A 19,479-nucleotide genomic window follows, 5' to 3' on the forward strand; every position below is an offset into this window, starting at 1 on the left:
CTGGGATACAGAGGTTGCAGTGAGCAGAGATTGTGCCACTGCACTCCAGCTTGGGAGACAGAGTGAGACTCCATCTCAAAATATATATATATATATATATATAATTATTAGAAGAAAACATAAGGATATGTTTATATGACCTTAGAATTAGCAATGGAGTCCTAGAAATGATGAAAACATTAGCAACAAAAGAAAAAATAGATCAATTGGACTTCATCAGAATTTAAAAGTTTTGTGCATCTAAGGCTACTATCAAGAAACTGAAATGACAATATACAGAGGGGGAAAATATTCACAAATCACATATATGATAAGGTCTAGTATCTAGAATACAGGAAGAACTTTTACAACTCAACAACAAAAGGAAAAACAACCCAATTTTGAAATGGGTAAAAGATTTGAATTAACATTTCTCCAAAGAGGATATACATATGGCCAACAAGCACATGAAAAGATGCTAAGCACCATGGCTTGTTAGGGAATGCAAATCAAAGCTGCAATGAGATGCCACTTCACACCCATGAGGATGGCTACAATTTTAAAAAATGGAAAATTCATGTTGGAAAGGACATGGAAAAGTGCAGGCCTCGTACATTGCTGACAGGAATGTAAAATGGTGTGGTTGCTATGGAAAAGACGTTTGGCAGTTACTCAAAAAATTAAACATAGGCTATACTATATGATTCATCAATTCCATCCCTAGGTATATAGTCCCAAAGAATTAAATACAGGTATTCAAACAAATACTGGTACAGGAATGTTCAAAGCAGCAGTAACCACAATGGCCAGGAAGTAGAACTAACTGACATGTCTATCAGTGGATGAACGGATAAACAATCGTGAAATATCATTCAGGTATAAAAAGGAATGAAGCAGCGATTTGTGATGTAACACGGATGAGTCTAGAAAACATTGTGCTCAGTGAAAGAAACCAGACACACAAAGTCACATATTGTATGATTTCATTTAGAGGAAATACACACAATAAGTAAATCCATAGAAACAGACTGGTGGTCACTAGGGGCTGGGGCAGAGGGAGCCGTAGAGCACTTAATTGTGTAATGGGGACAGTGTTTTGCTTTGGAGCAACAGAAGTGTTTTGCACCTTCATAGAGGTGGTGGTGGCACAGTGTTGTGGATTGTTCATTTTTAAATGGTTAATTTTATGTTATGTAAGTTTTACCTCTATTTAAAAAACCTACACAGCTCACTGTAGCTGTTGATGGAGGATAAGCTGATGGGAGTGCGGGTGGAGGTGCGGAGATGCTTAGGAGGTCGGTGTGGGTGCAATACCAGAGTCGTAATGATGAAGGCTGAGAGTGAGTGGGAAGCGCATAGAGAAATATCCAGAAAGATCTTCACTAAAATGGGATCAGTGCTTATTTTCAGTGAAGGAAATGATTTTGAATTACTTAGCTTTATTGTGTAAATTGTTTATAGCAAAAATCAATTACCTATCAGCAAAACATGCAACAGAATCATTTGGGGAAAAAATGTATCATAACCTCTGTTAATATCAGATTCCAGGGATCCAGAAAAGAGGAACACATACAAAGAAAACAAAATCCCTAAAAAGGAACTCAAGTATTAAAATGACTAATGCGAGGTCTGAGATGAATATTCAATAAATATTTAAGACTTGTGGTTTATTATACCCTAAACAGGTTCCTCCAGTGAGCGTGGCAACTCTGAGCCACTGTAAGAGGGACCTAGACTTCTTCCCTTCATCTAACTACAGGCATGTGAATGTGATGGCTGGAGCTTCAGCAGCCAGATAGACCATGAGGACAAAGGTTGTAGGGATGGCAGAATGAAAAGCTGGAAAGGGTTGTGATCCATGACACTAAGCAATATGCCTTACTAGCCCCGGAATGCCTAAGAAAATTAAACTCCTTGATTAAGTCTCTGTTACTTTTTATATTTTTCCCCCAGCACTTGAAGCCAAATCTAATTCTGATGAAAACATCCTGCATGGAGCTGTATTCTGGTCTCCCCCACTTGAATGAGAAGGCCTCACTTTCCAAACTTCTCAGGGCTTTGTGCCAGTTTATGGCTCTTCCCACATACTATCAGGTCTTGCAGTGTGGGGTGCTGTTTCCCGGCAGCCCAAGCTGACTGTAGGCCTGGTGTGGGGGAAGTGCTTGGTAGAGGCTGGACTGAAATGGCCCTGCGCCTGCCAGTCAGAGCTGGAGGGTCTCCTGCCCCACTGGCTCTGAGACCTCCACTTATTTAAGCCATAAGAATTCCAACAACTAGCATTTAAATACTCTAAGATGATGATAATAATGATAATGATGACGATGATGATGATGAGAATGATCAACCCTGTAGGCTTGTTGCTATATGGAAGTAGAATGAATGCTAACTATTCTCCTTGGTCAGCCTGGTTTTTCATGAAGGTAGTCTAGCTCTGGGAGGCTAGAGAGCTTTTCCCAGCTCTGCCCAGTCCAGCATTCCGTGGAGGAGTGGCAGGATTGTGTACCACTCAGACTCCCTTTTCATCCCTGACACCATCCTCCAGGTCCTCCCCTGTGAGGGGTGTGGGTACATGAGGAGGTGGACGCCGGCACTGGCTCACCTTGCTTGGTGTCCACCCAGGTCTGCTGCCCATCCCCACTCCCTGCCCCTGTCCTCACCTCTCTCCTGCCACTCGCTCCAGGATCCCTCTGACCATGCAATACTTTCACAATTCAGAAATTCTATAATCTAGATGTCCCTTACGCCTCCCTGGCCTTCCAGTTTTCAGCAAAATCTGGATTGAGCTCCAATTCCAGGGTTTGGAATGGCTTAAGTCCTCTGCACAATGTCTACCCCTGCGTACGTCCTCATTTTATGAAGCAGCTACTCAGTGCTGGGCATTGGGTGAATACAACAGCGATACAGGGGTGCCGGCTGCAGACATGGACCTGGGGCTCACAATGCTTGCATTCTTGGGGGGTGGAGACAATGGAAGAGACTGAAAAGAACCAATTATTTGCACAACTAATTAATTAGAATTAGTGCTTTCATTCAACGAATATTTATTAGGTGCCTTCTATGTGCTAGAGATTTATTAGCTGCTGGGAACAAAACGATGAACAAGACAGATATGGTCTTTGCACTCGTGGAGCTGGTATTCTAAGGAAGTAGTGCACAAGATCCATTAAACATTTATTTAACTCATCCATTCATTCAACAATTCTCTACTCAATCCTACTGTACAGTAGGCCTCATGCTGGCTGCATGCTGGGGGTACCACTTGAGCAAAAACAGCCCAAGTGGTTGCCCTCAGGGAGTTTACAGGCTAGTGAGAGAGATGAAAGATAAAGCGATGCTGATAAGATGTGAGTTGCTATGAAGGACACACACAGGCCCCTGAGTTGGAAAATAACCAAGCAGGGGAGTTGGAGAGGGGTTCCCTGTCCTGAACAGAGTAGACAGGGATGGCTTCCCTGAAAGAGAAGACAGTACAGTTGAGACCTAAAGGATAATAACAACTGATACTTAGGCAGCATTCACTTCGGGCCAGATGCTGTTCTAAGCAATGGACAGAAACGTGAACTCACTTAGTCTTCATTACAACCTCATGAGGCTGGTATTTTCATCGTCCCTGTTTTACAGAGGAGGAAATGGAAGCACAGTAGGTTAAAACATTTACATCTATTCACACAGCTAGTAAGTGTAGTGCCAGGATTGCAATTGAAATAGATCTAGCTCCAGGCTATTTCTAACCATTATATCTTACCAGGCAGGAGGAGTTAGCCATGAAGAAGACAGCATGGAGCTGGGGACCAGTACAATATACAGGGAGTATATGCAAAGGTCCTGAGGTGGAAAGTTTGGAGCAGAAGGAGGGCTGTGGGACAATGGGATCGGGGGATATAAGAGGGGGGTAGAGGGTTTGGAGAGCAATGGGAAGTCCTAGAAGTATGGATGATCAGGGAGGCCCTCTTTGTTCCCTGGGACCTTCAAGATGGCCTGCCTCAGGCTGGAGCAGAGAGTACAGAAGGACAGACAAAGGAAGGGAAGCTGCAGCTGCCAGAGAGAGGAACTTTGGAGAAAGAGCAGAGAGAATCCAGGTGGAGATGGTTAGTTCATCTCTAATCCCTGGTTTGCAGAGGATGGTCCCTGCTTAAGCCTTATGTCCTGATGTCTTTTTTTTTTTTTTTTTGAGACTGAGTCTCACTCTGTCACCCAGGCTGGAATGCAGTGGCACAATCTCTGCTTACTGCAACTGCTGCCTCCTGGGTTCAAGTGATTCTTCTGTCTCAGCCTCCTGAGGATCTGGGACTATAGGTTTGTGTCACGACACTTGGCTAATTTTTGTATTTTTAGTAGAGACGAGGTTTCACCATGTTGGCCAAGCTGGTCTCAAACTCCCCTGACCTCAGGTGGTCTGCCTGCCTTAGTCTCCCAAAGTCCTGATGTCATTATTAACAGTCCCTTCTTTTACTCTCAAAACTGCCTAGGTTTACACAAAAAATAATCAGAACATCCTGGTGAAAGGGGGTTTAGGGAAAAGTTTTGCTCACTTGAGTGAATAGGACTCTTTTCTCAGTCTACCCCAAAACTTCATGAAATCCACATCATCCACAGATGCTTTTGAAGTTGGGTTTGGGTGTTTTGGCCAGGCAAGGATGAGGACAAGGAGGCCCAGTCACATTTGGCCCAGTACGGGGCCTGGCAGGGCCTGGTATACAGTCGGCACTCAGTGATGCATGGCGAGTGGCATATTCATAACAGCAACATCGTTCAGTACCTCGTTTTTCCCCTGTGTAGGGTACCAGATCTTCTCGGTCCTTAAACTCCTTTGCTTGCTTTTCCAAGTGATCCAAGAGCTCCTCTCTTTTAAAGGGGCCCGTGGGCGCCTTGGTGGTCTGATCCTTTTGCCTCAGGCCTGCAGGCAGCAGTGCATTCTACAGTGGAGGTTGTGGGGGGCAGGAGAGAGAGAAAGAGAAAGAGAGAAAGAGAGAGTGGTCAGCTGCTGAAGACTTGCACTTCTCCAGAAACTCATCATCAAACAGCAGGGACCTCAGAGCTCATGGAATCCATGGTGTCCCTCGTTTTACATGTAAGGAATCTGAAACCCCAGGAGGGGCAGGGGCTTGCCCAGGGTCAAAGGCAGACGAGGAGCAGAGAGAGGCTAGGACTCAGGTTTCTCAATCCTCCAGCATGTCCCTGCCTCTAACATTTTTGAAGACGAAGAGGTGAGGGGTCAAGGCAGCTGACTGTAGCCTGAGCACAGAGGACACTGAAAGAGCATCTGTTGAGGAATGAATATGATTGAGTTGTTGTTTGGATGCATAAAGATATTTACAGGAGTTGAGTATCAAGTGGTTGGAAAGAGAAGCAGTCAAAGGGGGTTGACTTGGAGCCCTGGATGGAGAATCAGGCAGGAAGAGGCAGACAAAAAAAAAAAAAAAAAAAAAAAAAAAAAGCTGGAGAAAAGCAGCGAGGTGAGCAGAGCCCTGCAGAGCTAAGAGGTGGGCGGGGCATGCTCTCTGGGCACAGCCCCTGCTGGCTCTACCTCTCACTGCCTTCTCACTGCCTTCTCACCTCCTGACGGGTTTGTGCTCACGACACACGACACACTGGTGGTTAAATATTTTGAACGTCGCCCCTGGAGATGGGCATCTTAAGAAACATAACATCAACCAACTGTTCCCTTTTCTTCTTCAAACATAAGCAGGCTTCTAGGTGAGGGCTTACTACTAAAGCAGATTCCTAATTAGGGAGGATTGGAGTTACCCTCACCGGCTTCACTTTAACTCAGCCCCCTGTACTTTAGGGAGTCAAAGGTACAAGCTATCATCCTATAGCTGCAAGGATGCTCAGAGATCATCTAGTGCATACGCTCTCCATCAGGGGAAACTGAGGCCTGGAGCAAGGAAAGATTTGCCCGAGCAGTTTCAGGACAGGTCTAGCACAAAAACCAGGGTTCTTCTTCAGATTTAGGGGAGGAGGAAGATCATTTCTAATCGCTGTGTGGTCCCTGTCTCTTCCTGCATTCGCAGAGCTAGCAGCTGATACACGGGAGGCTGGTATGGCAAGAACATCACCCCGAAGATGTGCACCCTCAGACTGGCTAAGCTGAAGATTGTATCCCTCTATTGCGCCCAGGCTGGAGTGCAGTGGTGTGATCTCTGCTCACTGCAGTTTCTGCCTCTCGGGTTCAAGCGATTCTCCTGCCTCAACCTCCCAAGTAGCTGGGATTACAGGCGCCTGCCACCACACCCAGCTAATTTTTTGTATTTTTAGTAGAGTCAGGGTTTTACCATATTGCCCAGGCTGATCTCGAACTTCTGACCTCAGGTGATCTGCCCACCTTGGCCTCCCTAAGTGCTGGGATTACTGTGCCCAACCCTACCTCCAATCTTTGTACCATCAAAATGCATATCTTCAGTCACTCTTACAAACTCCAGATCCTTTTCTGAAAGCCCCCTCTGTAAGGGGACTGTTATCAGGCACATGAAGATCAATGTATGCCTGGCACATAGAGGGATACAGTCTGGGAGGGAATACTACTGTTTAATGCATCATGTTTTAAAAGATGTACTATCTTTTTTTTTCTTTTTTGAGGCAGAGTTTCACTCTCGTTGCCCAGGCTGGAGTGCAATGGTGCGATCTCAGCTCACCACAACTTCTGCCTCCCAGGTTCAAGTGATTCTCCTGCCTCAGCCTCCCGACTAGCTGGGATTACTGGCATGCGCCACCACATCTGGCTAATTTTGTATTTTTAGTAGAGATGGGGTTTCTCCATGTTGGTTAGGCTGGTCTTGAACTCCCAACCTCAAGTGATCCACTGAACTCAGCATCCCAAAGTGTTGGTATTATAGGCATGAGCCACCACGTGATGCTTATGCTTTTAACACCACAATGCTGTTTCAGTAAGAGTCATGGCTGTAAGGTCAGGAGACTGGCTGTGACCCTGCCTCTGAGAGGGCTGTAAGTGAGCAGGGCCCACCCAGCACAGAGCCCGGATGGACAGATAACAGGCCTGGCAAGTGGTGCTGGTGTGCTTGCAGACAGCTTTAGGCCACAGATCAAAAGAGACACTAGGAGTTGAAGCTTTTTATGAGAGAACAGTAGGTAGAAAAACCAAGGCCTGACTGACTTGAAGTTGGAAGTTTCAGGAACATAAGTGATGCTACACACATCCCAGTTTTCCTTAAGCACTCAGATATTGTCCACCATGATAGGCAGGACAAGTGATGCTCCCAGGTGAGCCATGCTTCTGTGGGCATGTCCCAGGTTAGATGGGACTTCCTGTAGCTAGCTGTATCTGCCTACTCCTTCTCTTCCATGGCAGGGTGCTTACTGTGATGCAAGAGAGTGAGAGAATACCTCATTGCCCTGCAAACGTCAATGTGTGACTACCCATAATGGATAATCCGAATTCTTTGTGACATGCCTGCACCCCACATCAGGCTTCAGCCCTGACTTGGAGTCATAACGATCCAACTGCAAAATCTTGGGCAAGTCCCTCAAATCTTATTGTGCCTCAGTTTCCATGGCTGTAAAATGTGAATAATGAGAGTTGCTCTCTCATAGAGTGGTTGAGAAAATTAAACGAGATAATGCAGAAAGTGTGCTTAGCACAGTGCCTAACGTAGTAAACAGCCAAAAATGGGTACTTATGGTCACTTCCATTGTTACATAATCAGGTAAAATATATGTTAATAGGAGATTGGTTACCCAAATATATATGTTTAACAGGGAATGCATTATCCAAATATAAATTCAAAAAACTAAAACACACAAATATAAAATAAATTAAGCACTGAAAGCAAGTGCTCCTGCTTCTTAGGGATCCCCACAGGGAAGGCCTACAGATTTTCATTGCCATAAAGGGTTTTGATGTCAGTAAGATGCTGGGGCACATTCTGGCCCCAGAAAGGCTAAGTATTGCAATAGAAGAAATCCAGGGGTCGTAGCTGAGGGGAGAAGGGTTTGCAAACTCTCATCTCTTTTCCAGTCTACCTGGTAGCAGCCATGGATGCAGAGTTTCTCAACCTCAGCACAACTGACATTCTGGGCTAGATAATTCCTTGTCGTGGAGGCTGCTCTACCCACTGGAGATTGTTTAGCAGCCTTTCTGCTCTCTATCTCCTAGATGCCAGGAGCCCTGTCCCCCAAGTAGTGACAAACAAAAATGTCTCCAAACATTGCCAAACTTCTTCTTCTTCTTTTTTTTTTTTGACAGAGTCTCACTCTGCTGCCCTGGCTGGAGTGCAGTGGTGCGATCTCAGCTCACTGCAAACTCTGCCTCCCGGGTTCAAACAATTCTTCTGTCTCAGTCTCCCGAGTAGCTGGGACTACAGATGCATGCCACCATGCCTGGCTAATTTTTGTATTTCTAGTAGACATGGGGTTTCACCATATTGGTCAGGCTGGTCTTGAACTCCGAACCTCAGGTGATCCACCCACCTAGGCCTCCCAAAGTGCTGGGATTACAGGCATGAGCCATGGTGCCCAGCCACCATTTTTCCTTTGAGGGGCAAAATTGCCCCTGATTGAGAACCACTGCATTAAATTAAAGGCCATATAATTATAATATGTTGTGTAATAAAGATGTTTTTAATGTATTTCAAAAATATTATTTACGTAACATAAAAATGTGGCTTCATTTATTCAAGTCTTTATTGAAAGCAGTTGATTTACAAAAATCAAAAATGTCAAAGGCCTTTTTTTAGTAACTCTAAGCTTATCACATTTTTTAAGTAAATATTGAAAATATCAGCCTCATTAGGAGTTAAAGTTTGTTTTCTTTCTATTAAATGGTATGTTTAACAAAATATCACATGATTTTCAGTTAAAACCAAAGATAGCTACATATTTTTAAGCTCCTGATTGTTTATCACTTTAATTCGTTTTCAAAAACAGCATGTGATCGCCAATTATATATAAAAACTAACTCAAAATGAGTCAAAGACCTAGATATAAGAACTAAACTATAAAACATTTGGAAGAAAATGTAGGCATAAATCTTTCTGACTCTGGATTAGGCTACGGTTTCTCAGATAAGATATCAAAAAAATAAGCAACAAAATTAAAAAGTAGATAACTTGGACTTCATCAAAATTAAAAACATTTGTGCTACAAAGGACACTAGTGAGAAGACAATCAACAGATTGGGAGGAAATATTTGGAAATCATATATCTCATAAGAGTCTCATATCTAGAATACATAAAAATATCTTATAACTCAATAATATATGACAAATAATCCAATTTAAAAATGGGGACAGGCATGGTGACTCACGCCTGTAATCCCAGCACTTTGGGAGGCTGAGGCAGGCGGATCACTTGAGGTCAGGAGTTTGAGACCAGCGTAGCCAACATGGTGAAACCCCACCTCTACTAAAAATACAAAAATTAGCCAGGCATGGTGGCTCATGCCTGTAATCCCAGCTACTCAGGAGGCTGAGGCATGAAAATTGTTTGAACCTATGAGGCAGAGATTGCAGTGAGTCAAGATTGCGCCACTGCACTCCAGCCTGAGCAACAGAGCAAGACTCTGTCTCAAAAAACATATAAAAATAAAAATAAAAATAAAAATGGGCAAGTGGCTGGGCACAGTGACTCATGCCTGTAAATCCCAGCAGTTTTAGAGGCCAAAGGGGGCAGATCACCTGAGGTCAGGAGTTCGAGACAAGTCTGGCCACGTGGTGAAACCCCATCTCTACTGAAAATACAAAAATTAGCTGGACATGGTGGAACACATCTGTACTCCCAGCTACATGTGAGGCTAAGGCGGGAGGATCATTTGAACTTGGGAGGTGGAGATTGCAGTGAGCCGAGATTGTGCCAATGCACTCCAGCCTGGATGACAGAGCTCCATCTCACAAAAATAAAAATAAAAATAAATAAATTTTTAAAAACAGGCAAGTGATCTGGATAGACATTTCTCCAAAGTCAGCAGGATGGCAATAATAAAAAAAACACAGATAATAACAAGTATTGAAGAGACTGCAGAGAAACTAGAATTCTCATACACTGCTGGTAGGAATGTAAAATGATACAGTCCTTTTGAAAAACAATTGTGCAATTTCTCAAAAAGTTAAAGTTACCATATGATGCAACAGTTCCGCTCCTTGGTGGAAAAGAACTGAAGATGTATGTCCACCCAAACACTTGTACATGAATGTTCATAAGAGCGTTATTCATAATAACAAAAGTACAAACAAGTCTACCATTCATAAGCTGATGAATGGATAAACCAAATGTGGTGTATCCGTACAACTGAATATTATTCAGCTATGAAAAGAAACGTAGTACAACATGAGTGGCCCTTGAAAACATCATGCTAAGTGTAAGAAGCCAGATACAAAAGGCCATGTATTATATGATTCCATACAATATATATGAAATGTACAGAACGGTCAAATCTATAGAGACAGAAGGTAGATTAGCGGTTGCCTAGGGCTGGTGTTATGGACTGGAATGTGTGCCTCCAATTCATAGGTTGAAGCCCTCACCCCCAGAGTGACTATATTTGGACACAGGGCCTGTAAGGAGATAACTGAAGTCAAATGAGGCTATAAGGGTGAAACCCTGATCTGATAGAATTGGTGTCTCTGTAAGAGGAGATACCAGAGGGCTTGCTGCGACAACTCCTTCCCCAACCAGTCACCATGAGAACACACCGAGAGAAGGCTGCTGTCTGTAAGCCAGGAAGAAAGCCTTTACCAGAAACTGACCCCTGGAGACCCTCTTCTGGGACTTCTAAGCCTCCAGAATTGTGCAAAAATAAGTTTCTGTTGTTAAAGACACCTAGTCTGTGGCATTTTGTTACAGCAGCCTGAACGGGCTAATAAAGCTGGGAAGATTGAAGGGAGATGGAGAGTGACAGCTCATGGGCATTAGGTTTCTTTGTGAGGTGATGAAAATCTGAGATTGATCATGATGGTTATATGACTCTGTGAATATGTTAAAAGAAGAAAGCATTGAATTGTGCACTTTAAGTGGATGATTGTATACTATGTGAATTGTATCTCAAAAAAGCTGTTATTTTGTAAATGGTAAATGTCATCTATGGGAGAACGACAGAAGTGGCTAATGCAGTCACCGCACCAAATGGTCATGGACGGAATGCTGAGGACAGAAGGTTCTTCATGTGCCAGTGGGTCATGGTGATGCTGAGATTGGCCAGGCTAGAGATGGCCACATTTCAAATGGTGCCTGTTTTATAATGTGATTTGCCTTGCTATGCAAATTAGCTGTGGAGAAGTTAAATGAACCTGAAAATACTGCCATAGATCTCTCACGATTATTAGAAGCTAATGCTGACTCTCAGACCCAGGCTACCACATAGGTGAGGAAAAGAATTCTCACAACCATTCTGTTGTTGGCTCTGACCAGGAGAGTATTTGGGATTGTGTATGCATAGAAATGCATCTCTCATTTCTTTATTTCTTATTCATTCAATAAACATCTGCTAAATAAATGCTACATGTCCAGGCAGTGTGTTAAGAGGTAGGGCTATGACCCCACAAAGAGAAATTAAAGAATTTGGAGTAACCAGGGAGATGGGAGGTGAGTGGAGAAAGTACAGTAAAATTAGAGAGAAGTCTTTTTTTTCTTTTTTCTTTTTCTTTTTTGAGTTGGAGTCTTGCATGATCTCAACTCACTGCAATCTCTACCTCCCGGGTTCAAGTCTTTCTCTTGCCTCAGCCTCCTCAGTAGCTGGGATTACAGGTGCATGCCACCATGCCCAGCTAGTTTTATATTTTTTTATTTTTAGTAGAGATGGGTTTCATCATATTTGCCAGGCTGGTCTCAAACTCCTGACCTTGTGATCCACCCACCTCAGCCTCCCAAAGTGCTAGGATTTCAGGTGTGAGCCACCACACCTGGCCTAGAGAAAAGTCTTAATTATACATAGTTATTCACCACACACTTGGTAATCAAGATCCTAAAGGGAAGGAAAGGTCTACTTTAGTGAATAGCAAAGAAGAATCTATAACTAGTCTATACATTACATTTAAAGGTATACTTTCATGGTGCCTATGAGAGATTGAACTCATTTAACCTTTAAGGAATTTAAATCTCAATCTTAAAGTGTGCACAGGATAAATTTCCTGGGCAAGTGCTATTTTTTTTTTTTTTTGTAGTTAGTTCAAAGGGAAGCATCAATCTGACTCCATCAAAACAGTCATCAATTCATTAGGGGCATTGAAGGTCACATGCACTTGTCACACAAACATCCTTACCCCAAAGACAGGTTGTGAGATTTGTATATAGGAGTCTGAGCAAATCTTCATGTCCTTACTTAACAACTGGAAATGTACTCATCTGAGGAGGACGGTGACTAATACCTGGATGATCTTTTTATCATTACCCTACAGGAAAGTTAGTGCAGGTTTTAAGGAAGAGGAAATTCTAGATTATCTCTCATCTTAGACTAAAATTATATAATAGCTGTGAGTTACCTGGGAGTGGTGGGGACTGGGGCACACTGGAGCTTTCATGCCTCCACACTACCCAGCTCCAGAGAATTGCTGACGTGTAGGAATGTCAATGTTGTAATGAGATCTGCTCATTTTTGTGTGAAATCTCTTGATTTTAAAATATTGACACATAGTCCAAACATTTTAAAAATAATGTTCAGGCCAAATCAAACATATCTGCAAGGCAGACTCAGCCCATAAACTGCCATTATGCCACATCTGATCTAAGGTTCCTAGCAAACTAAAATTCCATGAAAGAAAGCCAAAATATTCATTCATTTCACAAATATTTACTGTGTATCCTGCCCATATCAGGTGTTGGGCTAGAGAAAGCAAGAGATATATACATAGGTTTTAACTTTAGAGTTTTTTAAATTTTAAAAATACAAAGTTTAATTTGTTCTTGAAAATGACTATAGAGGTGGAAATTAGGCAACCTTTCCTGTATGCATTTCCCAACTTATGATTTTTAAAATGGTGACTTCCCCATAAATGTTGTAAAATTAAAACTCGGATGTGCAGCTTGACAGGCTCACGTCACAGTCTAATTTTCACACCCACACTCTGAGGTCCAGTTGTTCAAAGGACAATGGAAACTTGGACAGATCCTTAACTGTGCCGTTAGGAGTTCTAACACCCTGCAAACAGGTGCCTGTAAAGCTAAATATCAAGTATCTGCACAGTTATCGTTGCTATAGATAGGGCTACGTGAGAAGCCGTCCTGGCTAGAACCTTGTGGGCTTGTTCAGATGTGCACACATAGGCAACAAGCATGCACACACATGCACACACACTACACACACAGATGTACATATGCACCCATACACACATGATCATATATGTGCATACATGTGCACATGTATGAATGCACACATGCACGAACACACACAAATTAAAAGGATTAAAAGGATCATAGACTCCTGGCAGCTCAGAAATATAAAGCCCTAAGACAGTCTCTAAACCAATGATTTTTTTCATTTTCCAATGGGGAAACTGAGGCATAGAAAACTGAAGTTGCTGGCCCAAAGTCACATAGCTTGTTAGCCTCACAGCCGGGAAGCCTGAGCTTACATAAAAATGACACTATATATAATTAGCATGTATATATATTAGCATGGTCAAGGATCTATATAACTATCTTCAGACTGGTGGCTCATCATGCATAAAATCATGCAAAAGTCTTAACCTGGTTCTTCACAGTGACAAAAAAACAAGGAATTTTTATTACTTTTCCCAAATACATCAGCTAAGAACAAGGGAATACAAAACGTGGCCCCCTGGGTCTTTTTTTTTTTTTTTTTTGAGACGGAGTCTTGCTCTGTCACCCAGGCTGGAGTACAGTGGCGTGATCTTGGCTCACTGCAACACTGCAACCTCCGCCTCCTGGGTTCAAGCAATTCTCCTGCCTCAGCCTCCCGAGTAGCTGGGACTACAGGCGTGTGCCACCACACCCGGCTAATTTTTTGTATTTTTAGTAGAGACAAGGTTTCACCGTGTTAGCCAAGATGGTCTCAATTTCCTGACCTCATGATCCACCCACCTCGGCCTCCCAAAGTGCTGGGATTACAGACGTGAGCCACTGTGCCCGGCCTAGGTTCCTATTCTGTGACTGAATTATACACAGCTTCTTGGAAGAGGACAGGACAGGACAGGTGGTACAACCTCTTTATCGGGATTGGAAGAAGCCGAGGGCCAGGGAAGGGAGGGGCCTCGCCTGAGGTTACACACTGGATCAAGAGCCCAGGACTCTTGACTTCCATCCCACAGAAAACTTTCCATCCCACCTGACTGCCGTCCTCCGGGAACAGCTCCTGGAAACCAGCTGTGGCCGCACGTGAGAGCCAGGTCTCCTCCCCAAGTGTTAGAAAGCCAGCTCTCCACTCCCCTCCTTATCAAATGGGTCTCAGTTTACACAGGGAGAAACCGAGGCCCAGGGCCATGGAGTAATTGTCCTGGGGTAGGAGTGAAACCAAAGCGGCCTCACTTTTCAAACTTCCAGCATTTCAAACAATTTAACCTGAGCATGCCCTAGACACCCACCCCTGCTCTCTCCCCCACTCCACAGCAGGCCAGGCCAAACCTTTCACAGGGCAGCGACTCCCCCAGTTGCCTTTTAGAAGGGATTTGACTGAAAAACAAAAGTGTTTAACTGGTCTTGAGGACTTCTATTTTCCAGTTATCTGCCAGGTCTGTTTCTCCTTATGTGAAACATAGGCGCTTAGGGTCCTGTCCCGATGTACAGAGCTCCACCTCCACACACTGGCCAGCAGCTTCCAGATTCCACTGGAAACCACTCAGTGGAGTGCTCTTCTCACATACTTTAGCCTGAGAGAGTGGCAGGGACAGCAGGAGGAGCCCACTCTTGCTCCAGTCGCAGCATCTTCACATCACAAAGGGACCAGCAGGATCCAAACCTCTAAGAGGCCCCTCTCTCCAGGCACAGCCCCCACCCCAACACACACACTCTGGGCCTCTTCCGCCCTGTCTTTGCTTTCTCTCCACAAAGAGCTAGGCCTTTGGCTCAGCCGCCCTGACCTTGCTGCAGGGCTGATGAAACTCAATAGCTGCCATTTCCCCAGTCAACTTGACAGGGCATCAATGCTGATGTCCAAAGGCGCTCTAGTAGTCCAAGCCCAGTAATTGCTTGTGGTGGTACCTACTGGTCATAGGTCTCTCTCTGGTATTCATAGTACAAGGTGGGGACAAACCTTCCCTCCCTGGCTCTCTCCTAATCCTCCCTTCCTGCCTCATGCGCAGGGAAAATGTTCCATGTTCCTGTTGCAGTGGGGACCGGCTACCCTGAGACAATGACAGTGTGATCCCGGCCCAGAGGGGCTCACAGCCAGAGGGGAGATACCCATCTCAGTGTGCTCACCTTACTCAACCCTGGGCTTCCTGGAGGAGGTGGTCCTGAGCTGAGTCCGAGGGGCCAGGGAGAAGGCAGCCAGGTGAAGAGAGGGAGGGAGAAGCATCACAGGGAGAGAGAAAGCACAGAGCAGCAGAAGCCCAGCAGATGAGGGTGGCATGGCCTGCTAGGGAAGGTATAGGGGTCTGCAGTGTTCCAAAATGTCTCCTCCCGTGGGCACCACCCTCATTCAAGCCCTTGTGCCTCTTGCTGGGACCACCAGAGCAGCCACCTGGCTGATTCCCTGCTTCAGGCCTCTCCCCTTCTGTTCCTTAGACCCTACTGACATGTGCATCTGACCACATCACTCCCCAGCATACTCAGACATGCTCGACCAAATTCATCAGCCAGGCATGAAGAGCTTTCCATGACTGGCCTCCAACCTACTCCCATCTCTCCAGCCTCCTGAGCCTCTTCCCTTTGTCAAGTAGCCCATGTTCTAGCCACTTCAGGTTGCTCCACATTCCACAGCCACGCCCCGTACTCTCCCACTGCCATGCCTTTGCTCAGGCTGTGCTTTCCACCTGGATTTCCATCACTCCAGCTCCTCTGCATTCATCTTTCAAAGCCCTTGCCTTGGGAACCCTGTTCAGCCTTTGCAGGGTTTCCCACAATGAGCTGATGAATCTTATTCCAAACTCCCCTAGGCACCTTGCCAGTTCTTGTATAATGCTCATCCTACTCTGTGGAGCACATCTACACTGAATCTCTCTCCCCAAAGATACTGGGTACCCCTCAAGGGCCAGCTAGGATATATCTTAGTCTTCTCTGAATCCCTAGCACCAAGCCCTGAGTGCTAAGAGAATGTGGTCTGAGGTGTCCACAGTCACACAACACTGACGCTCCAGCTGGGAACAGGGTGGTATGACTTGGACTCCCTTCAGGCCCACATTACACCTGCTGTCCCAAGCCATTGGCTGTTCCACCCAACTGCTGTCCCCAAGTGGGTTTTGGGGAGAAGGACATACTATGAAAGGCACCAGAGTTGGGGAGTGTCTAGGATGAGACCAAGGTTCACTGTTGTAGGTTTTGGGAAATGCCAAGCTAGAGAGCGAGACCTTTATAATGTTTTCTTTGAGGGCCTGGATTTGGTTAAATTCCTGCCAACTCCTCTCAATCCATCCCAGGGCTTTTGGCAGAGCAGAACATTGGGCCATCACACTAGCAAACCCACAGTGACAGACTCCAAACCATCCCTGAATCAAGCTTCCCCTTCTTTAGCAATTAAAGAAAGCTTCCACTTTTTAGTTGAGCTCTTGGCTGCTCAGATTAAAGACTACACTTCCCAGGCTCCCTTGCAGCTAGGTTGAGCCATATAATCTGAGTTAGGCAATTATATGAGAAGTGTCTAGTGGCAATTTCCGGTAACCTTCCTTAAAAGGCACTTGAATCATGGCTTTTCTCCTTTCTTGTTTCCCTCCCCTACCCCTTTTTCTCTATTTGGATGCTTGGAATGTGGCCATTATGGCTATAGGGCTACACCTTAGGAATGGCAGAAAGATGAGCTGGACAGAGTCTGGGACTCTGAGGAGTCTGAAGAGCTAAGCTCCATCTCAGCCCTAGACTGCCTACCTGTGGACTTTTGCTTGAGGGATGGATAAAACACTGCACCGATTACATTATTCTGAGTCTCTGTTACTTGTAGCCAAGCTGCACCCTACCTGAAAACCCGGATTCTCAGCCTAGGTCTGTGAGGCCACAGACGGGGTACTGGTGCTCTCTAGTTTCGGATCTCCCAGCTGTAAAATGAGGGTCAAGAGCCCTTTTATCTTGAAACCTCAGAATAAAGGTTTGAACTCCATATGGAAGCAACTTCTTGCTAGTCGGTTTTACTATCGTTGGGTATGAGGGTTCACTTTCATTCAACCAGCCAGACACTGCATTATGGAGGTGCTTTGTCAGGGCAGTCAGATCTGGTTGTGCAGGTTGTGCACTGCACTAAGCCAAGGGCATTATTCACTCTATAGTCTATGTGATCGGTGTCTCCTGGAGTACAGTGTACAACTTGCATAACTGTACCTGGCTGCACTGTGTCTGTGGCCATAGAATATGTTCCCAGTCTCAAAAAACTTAGATTCTAGAGGATAAATCATATACTCAGGCTCACATTTATTAAGGATCACCAAGCGCCAGGCACTGGGCTAGATGCTTTTCATCTAATCATATATATACATGTATATAGATATGTACACACATATACGTTTTTGTGTGTATGTCTTTTTTATGCTAAAACAAACATCTGCCAGAGGAGGTAGAAGCAGAGTGCAAACTGAGAGTCCTACAGGTCAATCAGATGCCAACATTTGGTTGGGTTTGCTTGGTCTGTGCATTTAAATGAGCTGTCAGCATTTTAAAATAAGGAGCCTACACATTTTTTAAAAATCCAGATTTCCAGCATCCCTTGAAACATTAGGTGGCCTGGCAATACCAGGTCTGTACTCTCACACTGGCAACAATTAGTGGAGCTGAAAATGGTGGGCCCTTTAGACAAACTCCCATTTACCTCAGTCCCCACCACTCCCTGTTGTCTCTGACACAGAGGCCAAGGTCAGTTACTACATGTCACTGGTTTTGCTGTTGCTTTTCTTTCTGAAAATTTAAATGGTAAGTGAAAATTTTCTTACATACACATATCTTTCCATATCTTTCAAGAGAGAGAAAGTAATAGATAAGCCAAGATGACCACATGGCTCAAGGAGACTGCTCCTTCCTTCATGTACATCATTTACGTGACGCTGAGGGTACTTGCTTTGCTGCCTCCCAATAGGAAGTGCTCAGGAGAGTGGCAGAGATGGCGAATAGAAAGGGGGACAGAAAGGCAGGGTTTAAACTTTATCTGTAGTGATTTTCTGTTTTGTTTTTTTTTAAGGGTGATCGGAACCAAATAAGGCAAAATTTTAATGTTTCCTAAATTCAGACGATGGGAACATAGGTATAGTATATACTGTACTCTCCTGTGTGTTTCAGATGTTTCCTATGGAACATGTCAAAATCAAAAAGGAAACAGCTTAGTGTCATCAGGGTGGAGCAGGTGCTGTGCTAGGGGTGTGGGGTGGAAGAGTCTAAAAAAGGCTTCCTGAGGGAGGGGAGGAGAGGTCAAGCCTTGAAAAATGGGAGGAAGTGAAGGGCTCCAGGTCAAGGAAGTTCCCTAGCCAGAGAAGGGGGTTCTGAGAGGTGGTCATGGGTCCAGAGGACCGAGGGTGGGGACACAGTGATGCCTGGCCTGACTCGCCCTCACCCTGCCGGGCCTGTCCTCGGCTCTGCACAGCCGGCAGTGTTTCTAAGGATGTGTGCCTATTTTTAGAGGAAAGATTTATTTCTTTCCATTTCAACTGTTTACTTCTGTCCTGGGCTTGCGATTCTGCCGGTTTGTGTTACAAAGGAGAATCACAGCCCTGTGGACCAAACTTGGCTGCTTCCTGGATGGCCAAGAGTGCCCTTGCCTTACAAGATATGATTTGGGGCATGACTAGGGAGGATTTTATGATTGTCTGATGGGAAGCTATGTGGAGTGACAGGAAGTCCCAGGTGGGCACCTTGGCTCTGCCACTGACTTGCTGTGTGACCTTGAACAAGTCCTTTCCCCACTTTCCACTTCAGGGTTTTATTGATGTTTGGGTGTTTCATCAGTGAAATGGTAATAATGAGACCTCACAGGATGGGTATGAGGATTTGATGAAATGCATAAAACACCAAGTGAATGACATGTGTCCAGGACAGACTCCAAAACTCAGGCTTTCTCTACCAGTACCACATATGTAGATGCTGGGGGTGGGCTACTGTTAGATGATTTCTTCTTTTTTTTTTTTTTGGAGACGGAGTTTTGCTCTTGTTACCCAGGCTGGAGTGCAATGGCACTATCTCGGCTCACCACAACCTCCACCTCCTGGGTTCAGGCAATTCTCCTGCCTCAGCCTCCTGAGTAGCTGGGATTACAGGCACGCACCACCATGCTCAGCTAATTTTTTGTATTTTTAGTAGAGACGGGGTTTCACCATGTTTACCAGGATGGTCTCGATCTCTTGACCTCGTGATCCACCCGCCTCGGCCTCCCAAAGTGCTGGGATTACAGGCGTGAGCCACCGCGCCTGGCTGTTAGATAATTTCTAAGTGTCGTTGGAGCTCTGGGATTCTCCAGTTCTGTTT

At 44.8% G+C, this 19,479-nt stretch overlaps 1 protein-coding gene across 1 annotated transcript in view; it reads right to left on the minus strand.

The window, feature by feature from the left end:
* TMOD1 (tropomodulin 1) overlaps positions 1-19,479 on the minus strand; it is a 93,656-nt gene that overhangs the window by 43,737 nt on the left and 30,440 nt on the right. Inside the window, exon 3 of the mRNA XM_012475745.3 lies at positions 4,739-4,895. Coding sequence (XP_012331168.1) covers positions 4,739-4,895 — 157 coding nt within the window. The remainder of the gene's footprint in view (positions 1-4,738; positions 4,896-19,479) is intronic.

The sequence above is a fragment of the Aotus nancymaae genome, unplaced genomic scaffold (assembly GCF_030222135.1).
Source record: "Aotus nancymaae isolate 86718 unplaced genomic scaffold, 86718_ANA_hifiasm-v0.15.2.pri h1tg000003l, whole genome shotgun sequence".
NCBI lineage: Eukaryota > Metazoa > Chordata > Mammalia > Primates > Aotidae > Aotus > Aotus nancymaae.